Source organism: Argiope bruennichi, chromosome 4 (assembly GCF_947563725.1).
Source record: "Argiope bruennichi chromosome 4, qqArgBrue1.1, whole genome shotgun sequence".
Taxonomy (NCBI): Eukaryota; Metazoa; Arthropoda; class Arachnida; order Araneae; family Araneidae; genus Argiope; species Argiope bruennichi.
The window spans coordinates 72,226,541-72,250,554 of NC_079154.1; the positions used below are offsets into that span (position 1 = coordinate 72,226,541).

The window sequence follows — 24,014 nt, forward strand, 5'->3', positions numbered from 1 at the left end:
TTTTAGCATACCTTATTAGTCTTTGGTCTTCTGTACAATTTTTTTTTTTTTTTTTTTTTTTTTTGCTTTCCCAAACAGAGCACTATGTTTGAATCAGATTACCTAGCTTTACACTTTTAACTGGCTGTTGAAAAAACACAGTTAATGAATTTCTAATTAATTGATTGTCTTAGCTTTTTGAAACTTCTTATCTGCCATTCAAAAGGATATTCGCATTTTGTGAAACTTCTTATCTGCTTCCTTCTCCACGAACTATATTTGTGTATGCCACATATAGTTATGATGTCAGAAATCAACAACTATCCACTATAATCTATGAATAGACACAAACCCAAATTAGATTTTACGTGTCTATTAGAAGAAATAACATGTATTTGAAAGGATGTTATAATTCAATAAAAATTTCATATCAATAAATTCACAAAAAAATGTAGAAAAAAAATCTTGCATTTATTATAGCTAAATTATTAATACTTAGAAATACATGATGCTGATCAGTTATCAACGACATAGAATACTGATAGATCTATCGAATAAGAAATAAAACATTAAATTATGATTCTTAGAAAGAGACAATAAAAAGACGTATTTATTATAAATAAATACTGAATGCAACATAAACATATTATTCTTTAAAATGTATTATCCCCATTTCGTTACAAAGCTATTCGTGAAAGGAAAAAAAAAAAAAAAAAAACTTCCGATGTAACGCACAATTCCCCATCACTATTCATTTGAAGTTTAATATCAATACCGTTCAACAAAGAGCTTGATCGAATAGAAAACCCGGAACTGATGAATAAAATGAAGTTTCTGTACTCTTTTAAAATATCAATAATCTTGTAAGAAACACGATTAGTAATATTCTAAAATAGTATAAATTCTCTCAACTCATAGTAATAATCCTCTAATACGTTATTTATCACTGCAGTCTTTGTATTAATTGTGAAAATGAATTTTTGTAGCAGAAACAATATTTAGGATGAACTGACGTAAAACGGTGTTATATATGAAAAAAATTCCATCATAAAAGTAATTCTTGAAAAATTTTGTAAATTTTATTTCTTAATCTTACAAAAATAAATATTCTGGTACCAAAAGAAAGAATATATATCGTTACGCATTTCATTGGTTTTTCAAAATGAAAACATTAAATGTATTGAAATATCAGATAAAAATTTTTGCTTCGGAAAATATAAAGAAGCCGGTTTAAACAATTTAAGGTCTTTTATACTTTTTTAATTTTGAATTTTCCTTGAGATATTTTTGAAAAAAAAAAAAAATTACTTAGTTTCAAAGGGAAAGAAACAAAAAAGTAGGAAAAAAATTTATATTGAAAAATTTTATTTACAAATATTCCAAATGCAGAATTTTGCTGTGTTTGTTTTGATCAATTGAAAGAGATCAGAAATAATAATTTTGTATCTTTATAAATTTATTATTGAAAAGTTCCCAGCTAATTTCTACTAAAGTCAGAAGACTAATAATTCGGAAGGCGCAATCAAAAAAGTGGGCGTGGTCATCCCGACATATTCCCGCATATAAAAGATTTTATACTTCTATCTCTACCGTAAAAGTGGGGAACTTGTAAACTGCAAGATCTTGAATACCTTGTATGATATTGACGAATAACAATTGCGATATAGAGATTTTTGTTGTGAATCAAACATTTTTACTGAATTGTATTGTACGAATATGTATTATGGACTATTGCTTCCGACCCGGAACAATAACTGTAGCTACAAATTCACATACCGAAATTCGTTTATTCAAGTTATTGCGTTTATAAGTTGCTGTACTTACACGCATGCAAAAGTACAGACAAAAGTCTCAACTCTTTGACAGACTTTGATTCAGAATTTGGTAAGAATCTTACATTCTAAATGATAAATCTGAGCACCAAATTTTACTTCTTTAGCTCCTTACGTTTTGTAGATATCAAGTTCGCATGTACTCGAATAGCAAGACAGGCAGACTTTATGAATTTCGTTCGAATTCTAATAGAAATCTACAGATTTCGATCTAAGATTGGTATACCAAATATCATTCATTTGGCTCAAAGTGTTTCTGATATTGTTTTACACACAGATATTGTTTTTACACACAGACAGGCATAAAGTCAAAAATGTGTTTTACGAACTAAGGGAGGTTTGAAACAAGGAGAATTCTCACAATTTCTAGTTCGGCGTATGAGAGAAAATAAAAATCGCAACGATATTCTTTGCATTCATTAACCGAAATTCGTTCCCAATGGAATAAAAATTAATCATAATACTTTACTTCCTTATTATTCATAATTTAAATAAAAAAAAGTAAAGCATGTGTAAATAGTGGAAACTAGATAGACTACACATATAATCCTGTGAGGATGACTTTTTGAACTCAGCTCTTAGAATGCTTGTTACCTTCCAAGAAATAGAAAGGCCGAAGTGACTTTATTAAAGAGAAGAATATTTTTTTTTCTATTGTACCTAGAGTCATTGAATCTTTTATATATATATAAATAAACATTCGGAATACCTCATAATAACCTGAAGATATCCTAAAGATATTGTTAGGTATTTTTCTGCTAATAGATATTAATCTTCGCAAATCTTTAGCTGAAGAGCGAGACTGAAATCATCTATCACGTATCAAATAGCCCATCTTCCCTACTGGAACTCTTTAGACCTTATCCTAATAATGCTAAAGATTCAACAAGATTTCTTCGACAATACTATACGAATTAAAAAATATTGAATAACATTATAAAATATTGTGCAACTTCTTTGAGCTAGTTGAGTGGAACTTTCACTTTTAGAAGATTATTTGTTGTTGCAAGTTGCGTTCAACGATTTCAGGCCGACTAAAATCTCTGCCCTCAGGAGCATTAAACCGAAAAAGCAGAAGGAAGGATTTATTTAGGAAGAGATTTGGGGAGCAGTATTTATATTATTTGCATACCAGTATATTTTTCAGGGACTCAGTTGGGTTTTCAAAAGCCTAAAGGGCTTCCTCTATAAAATAAAAATCCATTTAATGACCTGCAAAGATTTAAGAATATAACCCTTTTGTGCTCTTCTATGGATATGATATGTCATGCGTTGATCATTTTTGTCGCATTTGCATATCGCGTAGTAGTAAGTTTAACTTGATCGTTATTGAATAGTTAGTTGTATCGCTCTAGCTGTTTTATAATGCGTAGCATCTATGTACATAATTTTATTATAATAAATAAAATATTTTCTGGTTGTCTTTGTCTTGTGTTCATAACTTTTATGTTGATTAATAATCACTAATTTTTACAGCAGCGATAGTTGAATTAAAGGTATATATAAGTTACAGGACTATTTCAATTTAATATACATTAAAACAGATCGTAATTTCCAAATTTGGATTTTATCCAAAAGTCCTATCAAATCTTATGAGACAAGGTGCATTTTTAAATCCTATGATTTTGCAGGATGAAATTTTAAGTTTAGCAAAACTACACACATGAAGTTTTAAAGATTGCTTTGCTCATTTTAATCAATGAAATATTGCATCCTAATAACACAACATATTGTACTATAACCTGTATCATATTGTTCGATATATAAAATGCTCTAAATTATTTGTGAAGATCGTAAATGAATTTTTAGCTGATGGAGCAGAACAATAACATATTGATATTTTGAGTCAAATTCAATTATAGATATGAAATTTCACATATTTTTGAAGAATTTGGATTGTGAAGACACTTAGGAGTAAGCATTTGTTTTTCTTTGAATAATTGAAGGTAATGCATTCATATCTTCATTTTTCACTTTTTTTCTTTTTTTTTTTTGATCGAGAATATGAGTTGAGATTTTTTTTTTTTAGTGAAATGGTTCATACTTCTTTTGATTCTTTGATTGAAAATATTTAAACATGACACTTTGAAAGATTTTCCTCCGTTTTCACGTTGAAATTAAATTATTGCTGGAACCACTCTAAGCAGTAATAAAAAGATTTTAGAGCAAAATAATCAAATAAAAAGTGAAGGAAGGGCAGTCGTAAGAATATTAAAATTCATATCTATTCGGAAAGTGAAAGCGGAATTGTTCATTTATTTATTTACTGAAAATTTTCAAAGCTTTTAAAACGTATGTTTCAACATAACTTTTATGTCATTTTTGTAATTTTTTGTCTTTAAGTGCGTTACGCTTTTTACCTAATAGGCTTCTTCTTAAGAAAACATAATAATTAGCAACATTTGAGCATTATTTTATCATTTGTTTTGGTTGCAAATTCTACACATGTATGTGTATGGACTTTAGCCAATATCATACTAGAACTGCTTTAGAGTTACTGAAGATTATCTGAAATTAAATTTACCATGAAGAATTTTAAAAAAACTTATAGATTAAGTGTATGAATAACCTTTACTTATAAGTTAGGGAACGTATAGTTAATGATTTAACTATTATTCAGCTTTTGCACAAATTAACTTCCAAAGAAAGACTCGAAAACATTTGATGGGGTAAAAAAAAGGAACATTTTCTTTCTAGAAGTTCATTACTTATAGTATGATAAACTAAGGTGGTAAATAAGATGAAATTCACATTTTTATAAAATTTACAACCATAATAAAACATGTTATTTTGACTTTTTAACTGCTAAGGACCTCTTGTGTGGATCATAGTCAGCAGTATTTTTTTTTCTACAGTTGTGTCAGCACTCCAAAGGAAAACTGGAAGTTGGTTTCTCTGTTTCTCCGCTGTCGGCCGGTCGTTTTAGTTACCTTACTGCGGGGGTGATGGGCAGGTGAATTTGGGAAGGAGAAGGCAGATGAATGAGAATCCCTGCAGGTTTTGAAGCAGGATTGAGTATTTAGAGTTTCGAAACTCTCAGAAAAAAGCTATGAAATAATGACATCTGCAGTAAGTACTTGACAGAATTCAGCGGGATGTGCATGACCACCGACCCTGTTTGAAACAGTTATAGATTCAGTAGGCCTAGTACAAATAAATCTAAAAAAAAATTATCAAAGATGAATTTTCTCTTTTTTATTCCACATCACTCTAGAAATTTTCTATATTATCAAATGATAATGAAAAATGAATAGAGGTTCTGCTCAATGGTATGTAGATCAACAGAAACTCATCGTACTTTAATATATTAAAATTTACAATCAATATGCCAAATTATGCATTATTCCAATTCGCGATTATTTTAACATGCTGTTTTTTTAGTGAAATATAAATTGTGTGCATGAGTTGTTTCAGATGCAAATTGTTTATTTTTTTTATTTATCAAAATATATTCAAAGGATACTCAATTGTATGGAAAATATTTATATAGTAAACTATTTATTCTTGTTTTCTGTATTAAGCGTATACTTTAAGTCTTTCGAAAATATTTGTGTTATAAAAATATGTTTTCATTGTAAATAATATAGTGCATTTAATTTCATTAGAAAGCAGACTTTTAAGTACATAAGTTCACTATTTAAATTGTAAAATAAGTATGCTTAACATTTTTTTTCAATTAAAGAGCTTTCTTATTGTGCCTTTAGAAATATTAAAATAATTTCATAATATACTTCATTCCAAGATGGCATGAAGTTAAGTATTGTAATTTATTTCTAAAATGCATGTTTTATGATCTATCAAGGTTTCACATGTGCTTTTATGTATGTCATTTAAAAGCAAAAAATATTCAGCATAAAAGTGTTGCATTTTGTATTTTCCCAATCGAAGCTATCTAGTTTTCTACTGTGATAATTACTAAATTCATAAAATTTTCCTGATAATTCAAGTGCATTTTTTTGCATATTTGCTATTCTGTTTCCATTGTAATTACATTAGTTATATTGTGAATTTTGCGTTAAAAAAAACTAATTATTTCATTTACTATTATAAATTTATTTTCTGTATTCATTTTGCATTTCATTGAATTTTCTTTCTCTTAATTTCCTGGAATAAATTTTCTAATAACTTTATAATTTTTGATATATGATAGTTGTTTGTTTTAGTTGTGAGTATGCAATTTTTTTAAAGAAAAATAATCAAGATATGCCATGCTTTGAAATCTTTTATTACTAATAATTGCCTTTCTGATTTTTGAATTTTAAATTTAGATTTTTAAAACTACTGCTAGTATAGTTTGTATGCCTGTTCTAACATCAATATTTTATTTTAATAAAATGTACTATTTATTTGAATAATCTCAAATACCTATTATATATTCTAAGTTCTTGTATCTGTTTTTTTTAATTTTAGTGCTGCTCTAAGGAATATTTCTGTTAATCAATTATGCATAGTTTAACACCAAATTTTGTTTAATATTTCCTATAATTTTTTTATCTTTTTATTTCTTTGTTTTAATTTTCTAGGAATCCAGGCAGCGTCCATATAAAGTATGGAGCTGTGACAGACAAACTAGAAAAGCTGTCATGGCATCTAATTTACGAGAATTACGTGAAAGAGGTGTGTTTTTGCAATTCTTTTTAACGCTATTACTTTTATAAATAATAAATTTTGTCAATAGTTTTTAATATGTATTTTTGAGAACAAGTGATATTTTGTTGTTAATGTTTTGCATATAATAATCTTATAATGTGGTATCTTAAAAAATTACTCAGGTAGCAAATAGTTTTATGGCACTATATAATTAATATTCACATAATGGAATCTTATAAAGTAGCCAAAAGTTCTGTATAACATAGGTAATACATTTTGATTGTGTAAAATGATTAAGTTGCTGTGACCACATAAGAACTTGACAAAGTAAATTTTACCATCTAAGTACTTATAAGTAGTAGAGATATATATTCTACTCTCATAAAGCTTTTAAAGAAATAATGTTTCATGTTGTAGTTTAAAAGTTGGCTTAGAAGAACATAAAGATAATTAGATTTTATCATTTTGCTCACTTTTCGTCTGTAGCTATTTTGTCATATTTTTGAAATAGAAATGTCTAAAATAAAATTGTTTCAAGCAGTATATTTTTCAGTCTTTGGGATTTTAAAAAACTGCCTCTGAAACTTGAATGCAAATCCTATATTTAGTTCCTAAATGCTCACATAGAATATAAATTTTTTTATTAAAAAAATGCAGATGTGAAAGAAATATGATATATAATTGTTTATTTATCCCTGTTGTATCAGTTGGAAGGGAAAGGAATGAGAAATCTTCTAAAAAAATAATAGAATTCTTGAGCATCTAAAAAACATGAATGATAATAGTAAGTATATTTACATCAGTATACTGTATTTACAGTAGTGAATGTTTGAAAGAATTCAAAGGGTCATTCATATTTTTAATAATAAGTTGCATATGGATTCATTTTATATCATTGTAATTTGATATTTCACACTTAAGATATTCAGTTTAGTTTTCTAATTTTGATTATTTGTTTCACTTTAATGGTATCTTGTTAAAATTATATATTAGGGATTCAGATTTGCTGCATTTTGGAATTTGAGATTTTTTAAATGCAAACTCATTATCTTTCTGAAATTTTATTTCAAAGAAAATATATCCTACGTGCATTAACATTTAGTTGATATGTTCAAATGCAGGTTCTCATTGAGTACTGAGAGTAGACTAATGAAATACTTTATTCTCGTTAAATAAAGTGTTGGAACTTTTTGCACCAGAAATAGGAGTGGTAAAGAATTTTGGAATATTTAAATGTATAACTACATAACTTAATAAGAAATTTTGCATCACTTGAAGGTTCTTTGTAATAACACATCTTTAATATCTATTAATGAGAATTCTATTCTAATACTTGAGACACAATTAGAAATATGCTCTGTTTCAATATCAGAATGCTCCTGATTAATCTGAACTTTCATTATTAATGAAAAATATGTTTATTTCTCAGTCTGCAATCCTCTAAAAAATGAAGAGCTACTTTTTAAAAAGTTAGATAACTAGAATGTTAGATATGTTAATTTTAAGAATAGATGAAGATTTCTTACAAGTTGAAAATTGTTATAGAATGTGTTATATGCATTTGGAAATTTTTATACCTTTAATATTCTAAATTAGTAGAATTCATATTAAGTTTTTACAACATCATAGTTTTGAATTAATTTTGAATATCCAATTATCTCTCTCCATTATGCACTGTCATATTCTGCTCTAAATTTGGTTTATCAAAATTACTATTTTTTAAGAATGTAATAAGTTTATGTATGAAATAGTTTTTTATTTTTAGTATTAATATATTTACATTGAACAAAAACTAAAAAATAAGCATAAATTTTTATAGAGATCTTGCGATTTTCTATTTTTCTTGCCTTATTTTTTTTATGTATTTTTTTTATTGATTAATCTTTTTAATGACTAATTCATTTTTGGATGATCAGTCTGTTGTAATTATTTAAAACTAAATGTTTAAATTAGCTTTAAATAGTTCAATATCATACATTTTAAATATATAAAGTATAAATATTTTATGTTCTTTATAATAATCTTCCAATTGTTCTTATTAAGATTTTAGATATACTATGCAAGTTTATTTAGAAAGTGTTTCATTTATTATTTGAGATGGAGGCTTGAAGATTAATGAATTTAATATTTTATCCCTGATTACAAATAGTAATGAAATAGAAAATACATTTTCCAAAATCATTCGCCATTTCTTTAAAAGCTGGGATTAGAAAAGATACATAGAAATATACATGTCACAGTCTTGATTATTTCTAGGCATTCCAAATTTTGAAAGCTGTGCTTTTGAAAAATTTGTAATATCTAGAAAGATTTTGCAATATATTTTGCTTCCCAAAATCTCTTCTCCTTATGTTTTTGTAACCAAAATTATGCAGAATGTTTGAAAAACTGCAGCACTGAAAGATTTGAAAAGTTATATGGTTTATTTTAATTTAATCTAAAAAAAATATTGTTTTAAGAAATATTTTCGGTATATGATAATTTCATCAATTCAGAATACATGTTTTTAGAAAAATGAAAATGTTAAATTTTTTTTTGTTGAAAAAAACTTTAAGCAAAGCATTAAGTTCTGTAGCATTTCCCCTCCTCTTCTTGTTAGGATTGGAGGAGATCAATTTTGAACTATTTTCAAGCTTTCTTTATTATAGGCACGGCAAATAGCATATGCATTCTGAAGAGTTGGTAATACAGGCTGTGGAAATATTTCATTAGCTTATATTACTTTAAAATGAAATTTTGCAAAAAAAAAAAAAAAAAAAAAAAAAAAAACTATTTTTGATTTTGACACACCTTAGAATCATTTTGGAAAAATAAAGATCTAAGAATAATAAGTAGCTGAAAAGTTAAAATGAGGTCTCATTTGAAGTAATTATTAAATATTTATTTTTTGAGTGAGAATAAATTAAAATTACTCTACATATATATCAAAATATTAGAAGAAAACACTATTTTTAAAACATAAATAAGTTATTGGTTACATCATTTGGTATCTCTTACTACATAATATTTTTATTTGTTAAATTCATTAAATAATGATATACCAAATCTCTGATAAACTTTTCTAATATTTTTAATCTAAAAAATACTGGTATGTCCAACTTTTTTTTTATTGTTATTGAATTTGAATATACTTTTCATTCTAATATGGGGAAACCCAATGCACTTGTATTAGTTGGCCTTTATTTTGTCAAAGAAGGTATGGAAGACAACTTGACAAAAGGAGGCATTTACACTTAACAATAGGGTGAACTTAGTTATTCATGAAATTAGGAGGCAAAATAATTGCTAATCTTTCTGTATACCATCCTTCTATGAAGTACAATCATCTAAATTGCTAATCTCTGGATTCTGAAATGAACAGTATATATGTATGCTTATATACACACACACTCACACATATGTATGACATAATTTGTATTATCTTATCAATATGTTTAAGTTGGAGGAATGAAAATATCAATAGAGCTCCAAAAATAAATAACAAATAAATTAATAAAATAAAATTAGTAGAGCTCCATAAAAAAGTTCCTAGTCCTAAATAGATTGCTTGTGTCTATACAATCCTTTTATGTTAGTAAGGATATTTTCCAAAACTTAGTGAAAGATTAAAGGAAAGCAATAGATACTTTGCTTTTTTTTCCCCCTGTTCATTTTCTTATCTTGTAGTAAATGTATGCTGTATTCTATATACAAATAAAAGTAAATGTGTGTTTAGTCTATCTACTGATCTTTGCTTGGCAAATTTCACCACCAATTGTTATGTGCCATCTTAGAATTCGATAATATTTTTTCAATTAATCCAATTGAATTGTCTATTTTATTCTCTTACTGTAATGAATATTTCTCTAATTTGTGCAAATATTTAGTTTCTCTTTTGTTGTTAAAAGTTAAAGCATTTGGGTTCTGTCCCCTTCCCCTTATATACATACATTCATAGTATCACAATCAATATTTTTTATATTTCTTCATTTATTTTTTATAGAATCTGTTTGGAAAGCTTTCTAAGGTATTAAGTATGCTAGTAAATTATCTTATACACTGATTTATTTTAGATCTTTTTTAATTATTTTTATCTTCATGCTTTAATGTTATTAAGATAGTGCCTGATATAAAATATACCTCATTATTTTAATAGTTAATAAAGTTTTATTGGAGTTTATGCAGTTTGATGATGCAAGCAATTCTGACATGAGACTTCATTATATGCATCTTATGCACAATAAAAATAAGAGGTGCAAGAGTATTAAAATAACAAGGTATAAATGTACCTCAGTTTAAAATTTAAATATGTTATATTAATTTTAAGGGAACTGTTAATGTCAAATTATGCATAAGTAATTCATTTAAAACAAACTGTTTGTTAAAAATAAAATCATTCCATTTTCATTCGAAATATAATAGAATTTTTTTAAAATATGAGCAATTCTTTTCTCACCTAAAATTTGTGTGTATATTTGTTCAAATAATTGCTGTGGTTCAGAAACATTTCTGTGATTCTTTTCAAAAAACAGCATTTGGTGAAAAAAAATTAGTCGAATTTATTTTTGTAATTTTCCTTTTAAAATTTGTCTGTATATTGGTAGTTAACATTTTAAAAAATTCAAATTGAATTTGAACTGTTTCATTTTTTTAGGAGCTTCCAGATTAGGCTTGCCTGGTGCTGATGTCAAAATTGTTCTTGAAAGTGATGGTACTGAGGTTGAAGATGACATTTATTTTCAAACCATTGACAGGGATACTATATTTCTCATTCTCTGTCCTGGAGAAAGATGGCTCCCACCTGGAGTAGAAGCACTCAGAGCTGGTGAGACTGCTTATTCTATTATATTTGTAAACATCTTAAAAACTTAATAGTATATTGCCATTGTTTTCTCTTTTTCATATAATATAGCATGATGCCTGTTATTGATTCTGTTTATTTGCTGGCTTTATTTTCCTCTGAGACTGTACAATCTAATATTTTAATTATTATTTCCTATATGAACACATTTTAGATTATAGGATATATGTTCTATGTATTAAACATGTAATGTGGTCCTTGTCTTTTTCAATTTGTATCTCTCTGCTTTAAGCATTTTTGAAAGCATTTATTTTTATTAAAATCCTCAAATAAGATGTTTTTGAGAATAGTGTGCTGTCATATGCAATAAATGATTTATTGCAATTCTACGTGCATTTGTTCTCGCATGAAAATAGTTAAATAGTTAACCTAAATAGAAAATATTTAACCTTAAGATAAACAAATAGCTTCAAATGGGAAAACAATTAAGGCTTTTTTGGATAGTTCATTAAATATTACAGACATGACACTTTTCTGCAGAAATGTGATTTTTCCCCTATTTGAGGATTGTAATTTATTATTCTTGGAATTTATGCCAATATTTTCAAATTGTGAATGTATTGGGGTGTAAGGGGGAGGGGTATTCATGTAAAAGATGTGAGTAATGTGCAAACAAAAATTGAGCACTGTTTGCAGATTTTGTTGTTTGTTCTTGCATCCAGAAATCATAGAATAATTTTATGCATATGCCTGGAGGTGTTTTTTTTTGCCAAAATAGGGATGAGGTGAAGATGAGAAGAAAAAAAATATGTATAATGGGATGGAAGTTAAGGTCAAGGCTTAACAAAGAATTTCATAAACATGCACTATTTACTGTGTATCATCACTTTTGTGGAATTAAATTGTCTGAAATATTAATTTCAAAATTCTGAAACAAATTTACAATTCGAAAGTGGGAGAATTTCGAATTTATAGAATATGATATAATCCTGTCGAAAGCCTTCAGAATTCAAAGGTGCAGAGGAAAAAGAATGGGGAAGGGAGGATTTGTTGCATTTAGGATCAAATTTCAGTGTTAGGAGGAATGCCTTATGGTTATATTCTTTTCTTTCTCGCCTGCCATTTCATCTAATCAAGAAATATCTGGAATGAAGGGATGCAACTTATTGCATTTTGAGTACAAGAGGAGAAAAAACTAATAACTCTCTGTGAAAATAGACATTTTATTTTCATGATTTTTTAACAATGTGTTGTTTTTGTTAGGCATTTCAATTTAATTTTTGTTTAGTTTTGTTTCCTTATATTAAGACTATTGTTTCCAATAGTTTGAAATCGTTAGGGCACTGATAAAAATAATCCAAGGAATTTATGTGACTGACTGGTTTTTTTTTTTTTTTTTTTTTAACTTGGAAGGGGTAGGGTGAAACTAATGCACCAGTGAAGGAAGTATAAAAAAAAAAAAAATTGATGTCAGTGGGAAAAGTGTTGAACAGTTTTTACAATGACTGTATATTATGATAAAAGAGGATTGTATGCCATGCTGACCATATAAATGGAGCATATAGAGGTCTTTGCAAAGAACACAAACTATTTTTTATCTAACAATTTTATTTTCAAGCTGATCATCTTGAGTCACAGAATCTCAAATGCCGAGTTGCTAAATTTGAGTTTTATTGCAGAAATATATTAGCATTTTCAATGGCTCTCATTCTGATAATGTTAACAAGGCCCTAGCTCAAGATTTTATAATATGCGCATACATAGAAGCTACAAATCATTTGTTATGAAATAAAAAATTTTCATTTCCCAAAATTTCGTGTAACAAAAACATTTTTGCAAGACACTTTGAAAAATTTACCAACTATGAAGTTTGCATTGGATTAAATGAAGCTAGTAATAATATGAGAATACTTTCAGTATTGGCAATTTATCCCTCCTTTCTTCTGTAAATAGAATTATGCTGAAATGTCTCCCCCCCCCCTTAGTACTCTAATAATTAGTTCGGAAAATATTTTAAGTGAAATTTCAAAACTTTTTGAATATAATAAAATTTTTTGAGAAATTCTTGTGTCTATTTTAATGGACTCTTGCAGAGTTATATGGAGAGTGAAGAGTGGCATTGAAACAAGAAATAGGAAAGAAAGAGCCTATGATCTGTTGGATATTGATGGCAATTTATGTTATCATATTCATAATGCCAGTGAAAAATTTTGTTTACTTTTTGACAATTGGTATAGTTATAATTTAATGAAGGATATTTTTAATAATACAAAATGGTCAACTGACATTACAAAGTGTCTGAGATATGTTCCATATTACATCTGAAATATATTTCTCCAATAAATGTTATTTCCTATCTTTGGTTATCACATTATGACGCTGTAATGAGCATGTTATACCTCATTGAGGCTCTGACTCGGTACTGTGCATTCTTCAATAACCATATCAATTTTTTTTTTTTTTTTTTTTTTTTTTTTTTTGCAATATTGCTCTATTTTAAAAGCATAGACATGGTGATTCCGGAGATAGGGGCTCAAATGAAGAAGCTGCCATCTAAAAATGACTGATAATGTAAAAAAGATTGAATGAACCAGAAGTTGCATTACTATTGGGGATATACTCTGATAAATCCCCATTTTAAAATTTTTTTTTTATGCTGCTGCTACATCTCTATTAAAAAAAAAATGTATATGCATGTTTCATTCTAACAGCCTCTCTGTTCATAAGTTGTGTAAAGAACAGAGACAGATATTTGTAGATTTTTAAAATCTTGTTTTGTGAAGTAAGAATTGTCGCAATGTAAAAGTTAAATAATAATAATAAGCATTCATGTAATGAATTATGGGAATTGTGTAGGTTTGAGTAGGATATTTATTGGTGCTAGAATATTTATATGTTAAATGATCATAATTGTTTTATTTAAAAAATATAAAAAGTATGCTGATTGTTTGCAAAATAAATTATTTCTGGCTGGTCTTTTACCGAAATGCACCTCCTCTATTGATCAGGCTGCTAGAGGAAAAGAGGTCGCACTTAAGAGGCTACCGATGGGCTTAAGAGGCTTATGTTTTGACAAAAACTAAGGATGAAGAGGATTGTGCATTAGAAATTCACCTGTGTCTTTAAATTGCCATTTCCTGTTTATGATTCAGGTAAATTTAATCTCGTGAACATTAAGTGGTCTAAATTATTCACTATAAAAGATGTACTGGTCTCTGTAAGATGATAATAGCTATAATTATTTGTTCTCATTATCCTCAAGTTGAAGGTATATTCAACGTAATGTCAGACCTAATACATAAAAGATCTGGAAGAATGAAAATTTCAATTCAGACTGTAAAATACAAAATGATGAGCAAAGAACAATCTGCTCTTGAATGTTTTAGGAAAGAAAAAAAAAAACCATGTGATATTATTGATAGCAGCTTCTACAAAAATTTAAAATCTTCAAGATAATACCACCAAAAGGCATCGTCACAAAAAGAAAGAAAGTAATAAAAGAATTTTTAAAATGGGAGAAAACAAATTGAAGCGTAAAAGAAAGCTAAAACTTTTGGTCAAAAAATTAAAAGGTTTAAAAACAATGTAAAAGTTGTTACATGACCATTGTTTCATTATGAGAAGGTGTCTTTTCATTTTTACCATAGTTTTATTTTAATAGAAACTTTTTAAGTAATTTATTTTCTACCAATTAATTCTATAATATCTAATATTGTTAAAAAATTATTTTATTATTCAATTAACCAAACTTATTTTACTTCTCAGTGTTTATATTTGGCACATTTCAAATTTATGATGTTGTTTCTTTAGTTCCAAGTCTGTGTTTTGTTTCAATAAGATATGTTAAAATTTAACTATTCATTCATAAAAAAATTATCTATAACCTTTTCTTTTAAAACTATTTTAACCAAGGAAACTGAATTTAACATGTGACATTATTTTAAATATGTAATGTGTAATTCTTTGTGCTCAAAAATTAGATATTAATATAAGCTATTAAAAATAAATACACTGACTGCAATTGGTTGTAACTGCCTTGCAAAAACAATAATAGGAAGATAAATTAAAAAAAAAAAATAGAGATGGTTTGTTAAAGCACTTGTAATTTCTCTATGTGACTTCTTTCTTCATATAAGCAATATGTTTGTGGTAATCCATTTCACTGTATTCAAAGCATGCACACAGTCATCACTTGTGCTTCAATAGCTGTTAATGTTTCATATTCAGAATGAATGGACTGAAACATAGATGTGTCTATGTAGTCAAAGAAGTTGCATATTTCAATTATTATGCACCCAGACAAAGCTTTTCTTTTTGCTTGTATTAATTTTGTTTCTATCATTTCTATCTATCATAAAATTATAGCCAATAATAATGGGTGCAATTGTTTTGAATTAACAATATGTAAAATCCAGGGAATCTTAAATTTTTCATTTTGTGAAGAAATATTTTATGACCTATTTCATAAAAGGTTTTATGCAGAGGACTTTACGAAATATTTAAGAACACTTTTGAATACAACTTTTGAGATAAAATTTTAAAGTATATTGTTTTTTAAACTAAATTAGTGGCATTTTGCATTCATATCTCTCTTGGTAATTGCTTTTCTTTACTATTGAACTTGGTAACTCTCCTACCTTGTCAACCATTCTGAGAAAAAATACCATATTCACATTTATAAGAATTGAAATACGAAAGGTATAAAGTTATTAAGTAAAAAGGAGAAATTCTGTTTCACCTTTTTATAAATGGATTTTATATAACACTCAATTATGATTATTATTATTATTATTATTATTTTTTTTTTTTTTTGTATTAATGACTGAATTTTGAGAGATCTAGTTTGTTCTATTTAGTTGTAATAGTACTTTGCTAAAAAGGAAAACATATTTCAAAAGATTTTTTTTTTTTTTTTTTTACCGTAGTATTTCTGAATTAATACTTTATCTGGTTGTGCAGTTATTGAATGCCCAGTGGATCATTTAATACCCCCATTAGATTCAATCTACTAATGAGTCCGTTCTGCTTACTAATAAATATTTATTATTTATAGAAATCCTTTTATAATTCAACTATACCATATTACCATGATTTTGGAATTTGATTAAAGGAATGTTTGTTCATTTTATAGTTGTTCATTAATGTTTGTTCATTATATAGTTTGTTCGTTTAAGGAAGCATCTGAAGTATTTTTATCCTACCTCTAATCATTTAATGTTTGCAGTCTGTTAAAATTTGAAAAGAAGAAAGCTTTTTCATTGCAGTAATGCCAGAAATCATAACATAAGACAGATAACATTAGAAAATGCTGCTGTTTTAGAAAATAAATTATTTTTCTTATTCAAAATTGTATTTATTCTTACATATTAAAGTATAAGTTTTATCAATATTGCTTGATGAAATTTTTATTAATATACTTTAATATGAAAGGATTTTTAAAAAATGAAGCCAGCTAGTATCAAAGACTGAGGGAGGGATCTAAATGTTATTTTAAAAAATTTGCTAATGAAAGATGGATATTCCATGTTAAGTGAATAGCTATTAAAAGGGAAAAGAATTATAATAATAGTGAATAATTACTTATTGCTCGTCTATAGTATAATTTTAATTTTTCATGTAATGGAGTATTTTTTAGATTTTCAGCATTTTTACAGACTCTAAAATTAGAAATCATTTGATTCTTGATCACAAATAAAGATGAGGTTTAAAATATATAGATTAAAATTATTTGTTTTGTGATTAAAACGGTGAGAGTATATTTATGAATTACACAGACCTATACAGAAAAATATAAATATTTTAAAATAAGTTTTCTAAAATTATATCTTGAAATACAATAATTGATTTCCTTTTATACTGTACTAGGCTTAACTTTATAAAATTCCCATTACAATGTAATTTTAAAAACTAGTTCTGAACTCTAATTCAATTCACTAACAAACTGCTATTTCAAGAAATTTTAAGCTATCAAACTATTCAAACTGTAATAGGCTAAGGCTCTGTCGACCATGCAGACGTTGTTTATTATATATAAACAACCGATTCTGTCAGCAACCAAAAGTACTAGTCAGTCAAGCTAATGTCAGATGCATACCACCAGTTATTCATGTAAATGTCATGCCTGTGTTTTTTCCCAAAACTGAATAGAGTTTGATTTATTGTAATTGTGTAGTTAAAGCCAAATATGTATAATGCTGCTCAATATATAAGATAACTGCTATTTAGAAAAGAAGCTATGATTTTTTCATATAAAAATGAAGGAATGCAATGAGAATAAAGTACACAGCAGTTATGACTTATTAAACTATGCTAATAGAAAGTCATTCAAATTACTTTTCTAAATGGAAAAACTATTTGAAACTGATTTTATTCTTTTTAAAATGGAGAATGAAATCGTTACAAGTTGAAAACTATTTCTCTTTATCATCAAAATGTTTAAATGTTTTTAGTATGAAATTTTACAAAAAGTATCTTTCAATCCTTGTAAAGACATAAAATTTCAATTAAAAACACTTTATATTGTAACTGGACCAAATTGGAAAAAATTTTATCAAATGGCTTCAAAGTGAAACCAGGGAAAAGAATTTTATTCATTTTAAAGAAGCTGATTGTTTAAAGTCAATCAGTGATAGTAATATTGAAAATAATTAAAATGCTGAATTCTGATAGTTATGACAAAATTCATGATGCAAGATTTGCTTGTGATGAATTTTTAAAAAAGAAAAAAAAAGGTGAATTATTCCATGAAATTGGATGTTTTTTAATAAGATTACATATACTTAGTTAACACAGCTGATCATCCCTGATTAATTATGAAGAGTTTGTAAAATTATAAAAAGAAACATTTTATTGTTGTTGAAATATTTGAAACTATGTTTGGAGTTGTTTTACAAGAGTGGGAATAAAGTTTGTTGCTAATTTCTTTTAATGTTTCATAGAGAAATCACTTGGTTAAAAGAAATTTCTTCGTAGATTTTCTCAAACTCTACATTCATTAAAATTACTTCTTTCAAAATTCAAGACAGCTGAGAGTAAAAATGAAGGAAGTTACTCTTAAGGTGATAAGTAAGGCGATAGAAAAGCTTATGTATTCATCTGTGGGAAGTTCGTGTGTCACCATTTTTTGATATCGAAACTCTTATTAACATTAGAAAGATAGAGATTGCACTGCAGTCTAATAAATTTTCTAGAATTTTTAATTTTTATGTGTATATATAATTCACTGTTTATCAAGAAACATATAATTAAATTTTAATCTGTTAACTGAATATGACGAAACATTTCAATGGGAAATAAGTTGACTAAAATTGAATAACATAGTTAACAGGTTAGTGAGCATGCAGGTGCCATTTTAGAATTATAGAAACATTATAAACATATAATCATTTAAGAATTCTCATTTTTTAAGAATTTATCTATCTAGATAATTCAATATAAATTCTTAATATATTATTAAAATTTCAGAGAATTTTTAATTTACTAAACATAGACAAAATTATTTCCAGAAAAATTATTCTGTTTTATTCTTTAGTATCTAGAAAAAAAGAAAATTCTGGAATTGGAAAATTATTTAGTTATATGTATGTGTATAAAAAATGAAGTTATTTCTGGTGTAAATTATCAAGCACTAGACGCCACACAGGATAGAGAATATTTACTTGGACAAGATATTCTTTTGTTCACTGACATTTACTTTTTATGAAAAAATGTTGGCATACTGCTAAAAATAATCAAATTTAAATTTTTTTCCTTTCCCTTTCAAATGACATTTTCAAGTCTGCAATTATTAAACACAAAATATAAGTGCTACAGAAAGAAAAATGTCATTTTATTGAATATTGCATTCAAATGTATTTTTTAATCAATAGGAATTTTTAATGGAATTTTTTAAAGGTTTTTTTTTTTTTTTTTTCTGATTTAAGTGATACATGGGAGATTAATATATGCCAATCTTCAAATGATATCTCTAAATTTTTTTTAAGTAGGAATATTTAAGTAATTGTTTTCATAATAAAAACTGTTGCAAAAACTGGTAAGGAAAAGATTGAATTTTGAAAATTGTTCAAAATTTTACAAATGATCTAAAAAAATCAGCCCATTTTAATCTTTTTTATATATTTTCCAAGATTTTACTTAATATAATTTCTAACAGAATAAATGAGTTAACAACTTGGAAAGAATTCCAAGTCTATAATTCACCATTTTCATCACTTAAATATAAATCAATATTATTACACAATATTTTATTAGTTTCTTTTTAGTTCAAACTTTCCAATATCCAGGCAATTCAGCAAGAATGCTTCGTAATTAGCAAATAAAAAGTTTATTGTAAGTTGAGCACTTACCCTTGAACACTTATTGGAGATATCAATTTATAATGACTGTAGAAAGAGAAACAACCAAAATAAGAGATAAGATTACTCTTTAATGTTTACCGACCTTCTTGGAAGAAGGGGAAAGAAATGAGTATCAGTTTGTATGTTAGATCCTCGGAGCCATTTTTGTCGCCAGAGAATTAACTTTCCTTTGATATTAAACAAAGTGAAAGTATTTTTAATTTGTAATAGTTCCATATAGATAATGTGTATTATAGTAAGTTTGATAAAACTACAATACTTGTACTATTAATGATACATTGTATTATTTTTGATATAACTATTACTCAAGTTTTGAATGAATATAAAATGGCAAACCTTTTAATATTTTTCAGTTGTAATTATACAGATTTTAGGACACATTTATGACTTCAATCAGACTGAAAGTTTGAAGATAAAATCTTATTTATCAAAATTGATTTTTATGCAACAAGATCTTTCATCACGTTAATCCTCATCAAGAATAACATTTACTTATATACATTATTACCCATTTGTCATATATTATGTTTTATTAGTGTCATTTCAAGTATGACACTAAGATACTGTATATTTAAGATGTTATGCAGTATTTCATGATTAACTGTTCGTTTTAGGGTGCATTGATTTTTATTCAGAAAATGCTTTTATGCTGATATTTATCTTTTTTAGCCTTATTTATTAGACAAAATTTTTTTAAGTTTCAGGACCTCTATATTATAGTATGTTGGGGATTAAAATGGTAGGATAATGTCTTTGCCACTAGAACCAGACCAGTTTGAATTTTTTTTTTTTTTTTTTTTTTTGCATACTTGTTTTTTAAAAGTCATTTTATTTTTTGTTTAATTTTATATAATATAATATGCATTTAAATGTAACTTAATGAGTATTTTTTATAACTAATGATTTGCATAATGAGCAAAACAAGATATTTTAAAAAATGACCCCTTAACAAGCAATGTTTCAAAAAATACATTATGAGGGGACTTCCTGATGTGACATTATATCTCAACTCTCAATTTGTGTTTAGCATAATAAAAAAAATGTAATTAGAAAGAGAACTTTAAAGTTTCAATTAACTGCATATAAAAAAAATGTGAGTAACATGAAACATGTTACATGGCAAGAATCATAGTTTCACATTGTAATATGAGGAAGAAGTATTTCAATAACATGCAAGAACAAATACAAGCATAGCTAATAACTGTATTCTGTGTCATAGCAAGAAGTTGATTAAGAGCTTTCATTGGTATAATAGCTTCAGTATAGCATAAAACCTTCCATTGAAATAAGGGAGATGCTGAAGACACATGGAAACTATTGTACTGCATAGTGAGAAGCATTACCCTATTAAGGTAGTAGGTTTATAAATAAATAATAAATTACATTACATTATAACAAATTTGTTTGAGAAATTTTTTTGGAAATGAACACATTATTCCTTTATGCATTAATCCTATGTGTAAAAAAAAAGAAAAAAAGATTATTCTTGTTCAGCAAGATTGCCGTGTGTATATATAGACAATTAAAAATTTTCGGTTACAGGTTTTTCAATTTTATTTTTGAATATGCATTTATTTTATTATTGTTTTGCTAATTTATTTACTGTATAAACAAATATTATTGGTAAATGTTGGATTAATTGAAGTTAACCTAAGATGTGATAATTTTTTTAAATCTTGGTTTTTGCTGTTAAAACCAGTTAATGCCAATGCAAGAATTATTAATCTTGTTTAGTTAACACTATATAATCAGGAAAGTTTTAAAATAATAGTAAAAACAAATATAAATTCAAAATTATTTTTAAAAAAAGTAATTAAGCAAATAAGCTTTGAAATCTTTTAGATTATTTCCTGATATTCAAATTTGCTTATTTCTGATGTGACAATATGATGAACTGAAGATTTAAAAATACCGTTGTTGAATTAATATTACCATTTGTTAATGAACAAATTAATGCTGCCATTTATTAATAAACAAATTAATGTGTGCATTTCTAAAAATTATGTAATTCTCGTCAAGTTACCTTTCATTTGCTTTTAAGTGTTTTTCAAGATTTTCTTTTAAGCAATATTACTTACATAAAAAATATTTAGAACATGTTGCATGAAAGCTTTTGCCTCCAGAAATAGTATGCATGTTTTATTTATTTTTTAAAATTTTAAATCCATGAATAATTTATGCAAATGTTTTAAAGTCTTTACTTATCAATTATATTTAAAGTTCCAGTTTGAGCTTGTTTTTTAATCCATGTAGCCATTACTGCCATTCCTCGTATTGTCTGCGAAGCCATCAACAGTATGGAGTTGATTGACAAACAGCCTTCTTGGAAAATCATGGATAACAAGGGGAGAGTTACTGTTGTTTTACACTGGGATCAGCGAGACATTCGACGATCGGCCGACAGTAGGGACCGTTCAGGAGACAGGGAGGCTGTTTGGCGAGTTGAGGTGATGTCCCAAGAAGTTCAAACTGCTGACACTGCCACTTCCACTGATGGAACAGTCATTAGCATACCTCGAACCAAGCTCACCCTTGAAGGGCTAGGTCCGAGACCCTCATCCAGAATGCTTCCACAATCTGAGGGCAAGGAGAACAGTCCAGAACATGATCATTCCCTCTGTGACTTTCACTGCTCGGCTCTGCACGAGAAAGGTGCTCAAATCCACGTCAACAAGTCCGTCGCTACCTCGCCCATTCAGGAAGTGCCCGAGGGAACTGCAATTGCCACTGCCACTGTTGGGGGAGTTGTCAAGAAAGGGACAGGCAAAGGTCATGTCCGCTTTTCAGATGTGGCCGAAGAAACAAAAATCCCAGCTCAAGACGAATCAGAATCAGACACTGAGAATACGGCCAACGAGGAGGAACAGCTCTCCGAACGTTACTTGTTGTTGGTCGACCAGTTGTCTTTGGAGCAGAATCGTCATTTAAGTGTCAAGGACCTTGGTATCATCTTGGAGAGGCTAAGCTCAAAAATAGTTGATGTGGACAGGCTGGAACGAGAACGTGAGAGTACAGATGTTCACAACTGGACAATCAAGGCCACTATCCGTGGAGAAGTTCTTAGAGAAATAGGAGTCATCTATAATGGACAATATTATGGGATAATGGAACACCCAGGGTACTTTTGATGCATGGCCTTCTGTGCTAAGGCTAAAAATTCCATTGTTTATTGTCTTTGACCTCTAGAGTCGATGCTGTGTCATCGCGAGGTCGTGCAATTATTGAATTGAGCGATGAGGATAACTAGTCTATCGCCAGTCAGTAGTATCTCAAGTTAGTCACATATATCGCAAGTGATGGTGGTTTAAATGCGATATGAAATAGCAGTCACTGCCAGTTGAGTTTGTAATGGAAACCAAACTCTGTATGCTGTCCCTGATCTACAGTATATAAACTATATTGTTAAGCAACTTTGGAGATATACTTAAATATATGCGCTGCTACTTAGTTATAAAGGTTTGTGGATGCAACCTTGTTCGAAGTTAAGCTATTTAGTACTTGTTATTTAAATTACCTTTGGATGTATGTATGTTCCTCTCAGTGTACATCTATTATTTACTAGAGTTTTATATATATATTGTGAATTTAGCATGTTTCAAAGTAAACTAAATTTGTTGTTGGCCAAAGTGTTCCTATGCTGCTATATGGCACTTTGGATTTTGAATAAAATGAAACTTTATATTGAGAGTGAGGTCAGGGACAGCTTTGTTATATTAGGCTGAAGATTTATCAATTTTAACACTGCCATAGGGTTAATATCTATATGGAGTGCTGTCCTTTTAACTTGAATAAAGTATGAATTGGAGATAATTGCTTAGTAATCTCTTGTTAAACAACAAGCAATGTTTGAGAGCCTGTTGGGTTTGGATTGTAGTTCTCTTCCAAGTCCACTATGTAAATAACTGTACATAAAAAAAATAAGTATTATTACCATCATGCATTGTAGATAGTTTTTAGTTGTAGTTTTCCCTTTATTAAATTTTGTTCAGTAAGAAAGTAATGCTCCCACCAAAGGGTCTTGTCAAAACAGTTACCCAGTAGCCTTGTTATGTCTCATGTAGGAGTCTTCCCATGCCTATTTGAATATTGTAGGTAATTACTCAGGTTGGGAAGATTCCATCCAAGTTACAGAATATGTTAAATTGTGAGACAGTCCTGTATCTCTGTAAGCAAGAGCTGTTTGTTTAACATTGAGTTTTCTTCATTCTTTTGATGTTGTAGAATGTTAAAAAAAATCGCTTTTTTTTTTCTGATTTTTTTTATAGTAGCAGGGCTGTGTTTATAAATCATATCACATTAGAAATAGTATATCTGTGTGATGTGGCAGATTATTTTTATTACTTTAAAATTATAATTTAATGTATTAAAATAACTTGTTTTTGTTTATCTGAAAGTGGAATGGGTTTTTTTTCTGTTCATTAATTCTAAATATGCAAGTTCCTAAGACTATGCTTGTATAATTAAATTGATAAATTA

General features: G+C 27.6%; 1 protein-coding gene across 2 annotated transcripts; it reads left to right on the forward strand.

Moving 5' to 3' along the window:
- The first annotated feature begins 4,702 nt into the window (after nt 1–4,702).
- Nucleotides 4,703–23,929, forward strand: LOC129966934 (uncharacterized). 2 transcript variants are annotated; one of them, XM_056081549.1, is made up of 4 exons: nt 4,703–5,080; nt 6,335–6,428; nt 11,035–11,205; nt 21,792–23,929. In XM_056081549.1, exons 1-4 carry the CDS (start codon nt 5,078–5,080, stop codon nt 22,664–22,666), a joined length of 1,143 nt encoding a protein of 380 aa, XP_055937524.1. In that variant the 5' UTR covers nt 4,703–5,077; the 3' UTR covers nt 22,667–23,929. The 2 variants fall into 2 exon arrangements, with proteins under 2 accessions (XP_055937524.1, XP_055937523.1); XM_056081548.1 differs by having other exon boundaries at nt 4,703–4,880.
- The last annotated feature ends 85 nt before the right edge of the window (nt 23,930–24,014 follow it).

Excerpts from the sequence above, each read along its gene's own strand:
- LOC129966934 (XM_056081548.1), top strand. Across the intron at positions 6,429-11,034 it reads ACGAGAATTACGTGAAAGAG|GAGCTTCCAGATTAGGCTTG; the intron begins GTGTGTTTTTGC and ends TCATTTTTTTAG. Across the intron at positions 11,206-21,791 it reads AGTAGAAGCACTCAGAGCTG|CCATTACTGCCATTCCTCGT; the intron begins GTGAGACTGCTT and ends TAATCCATGTAG.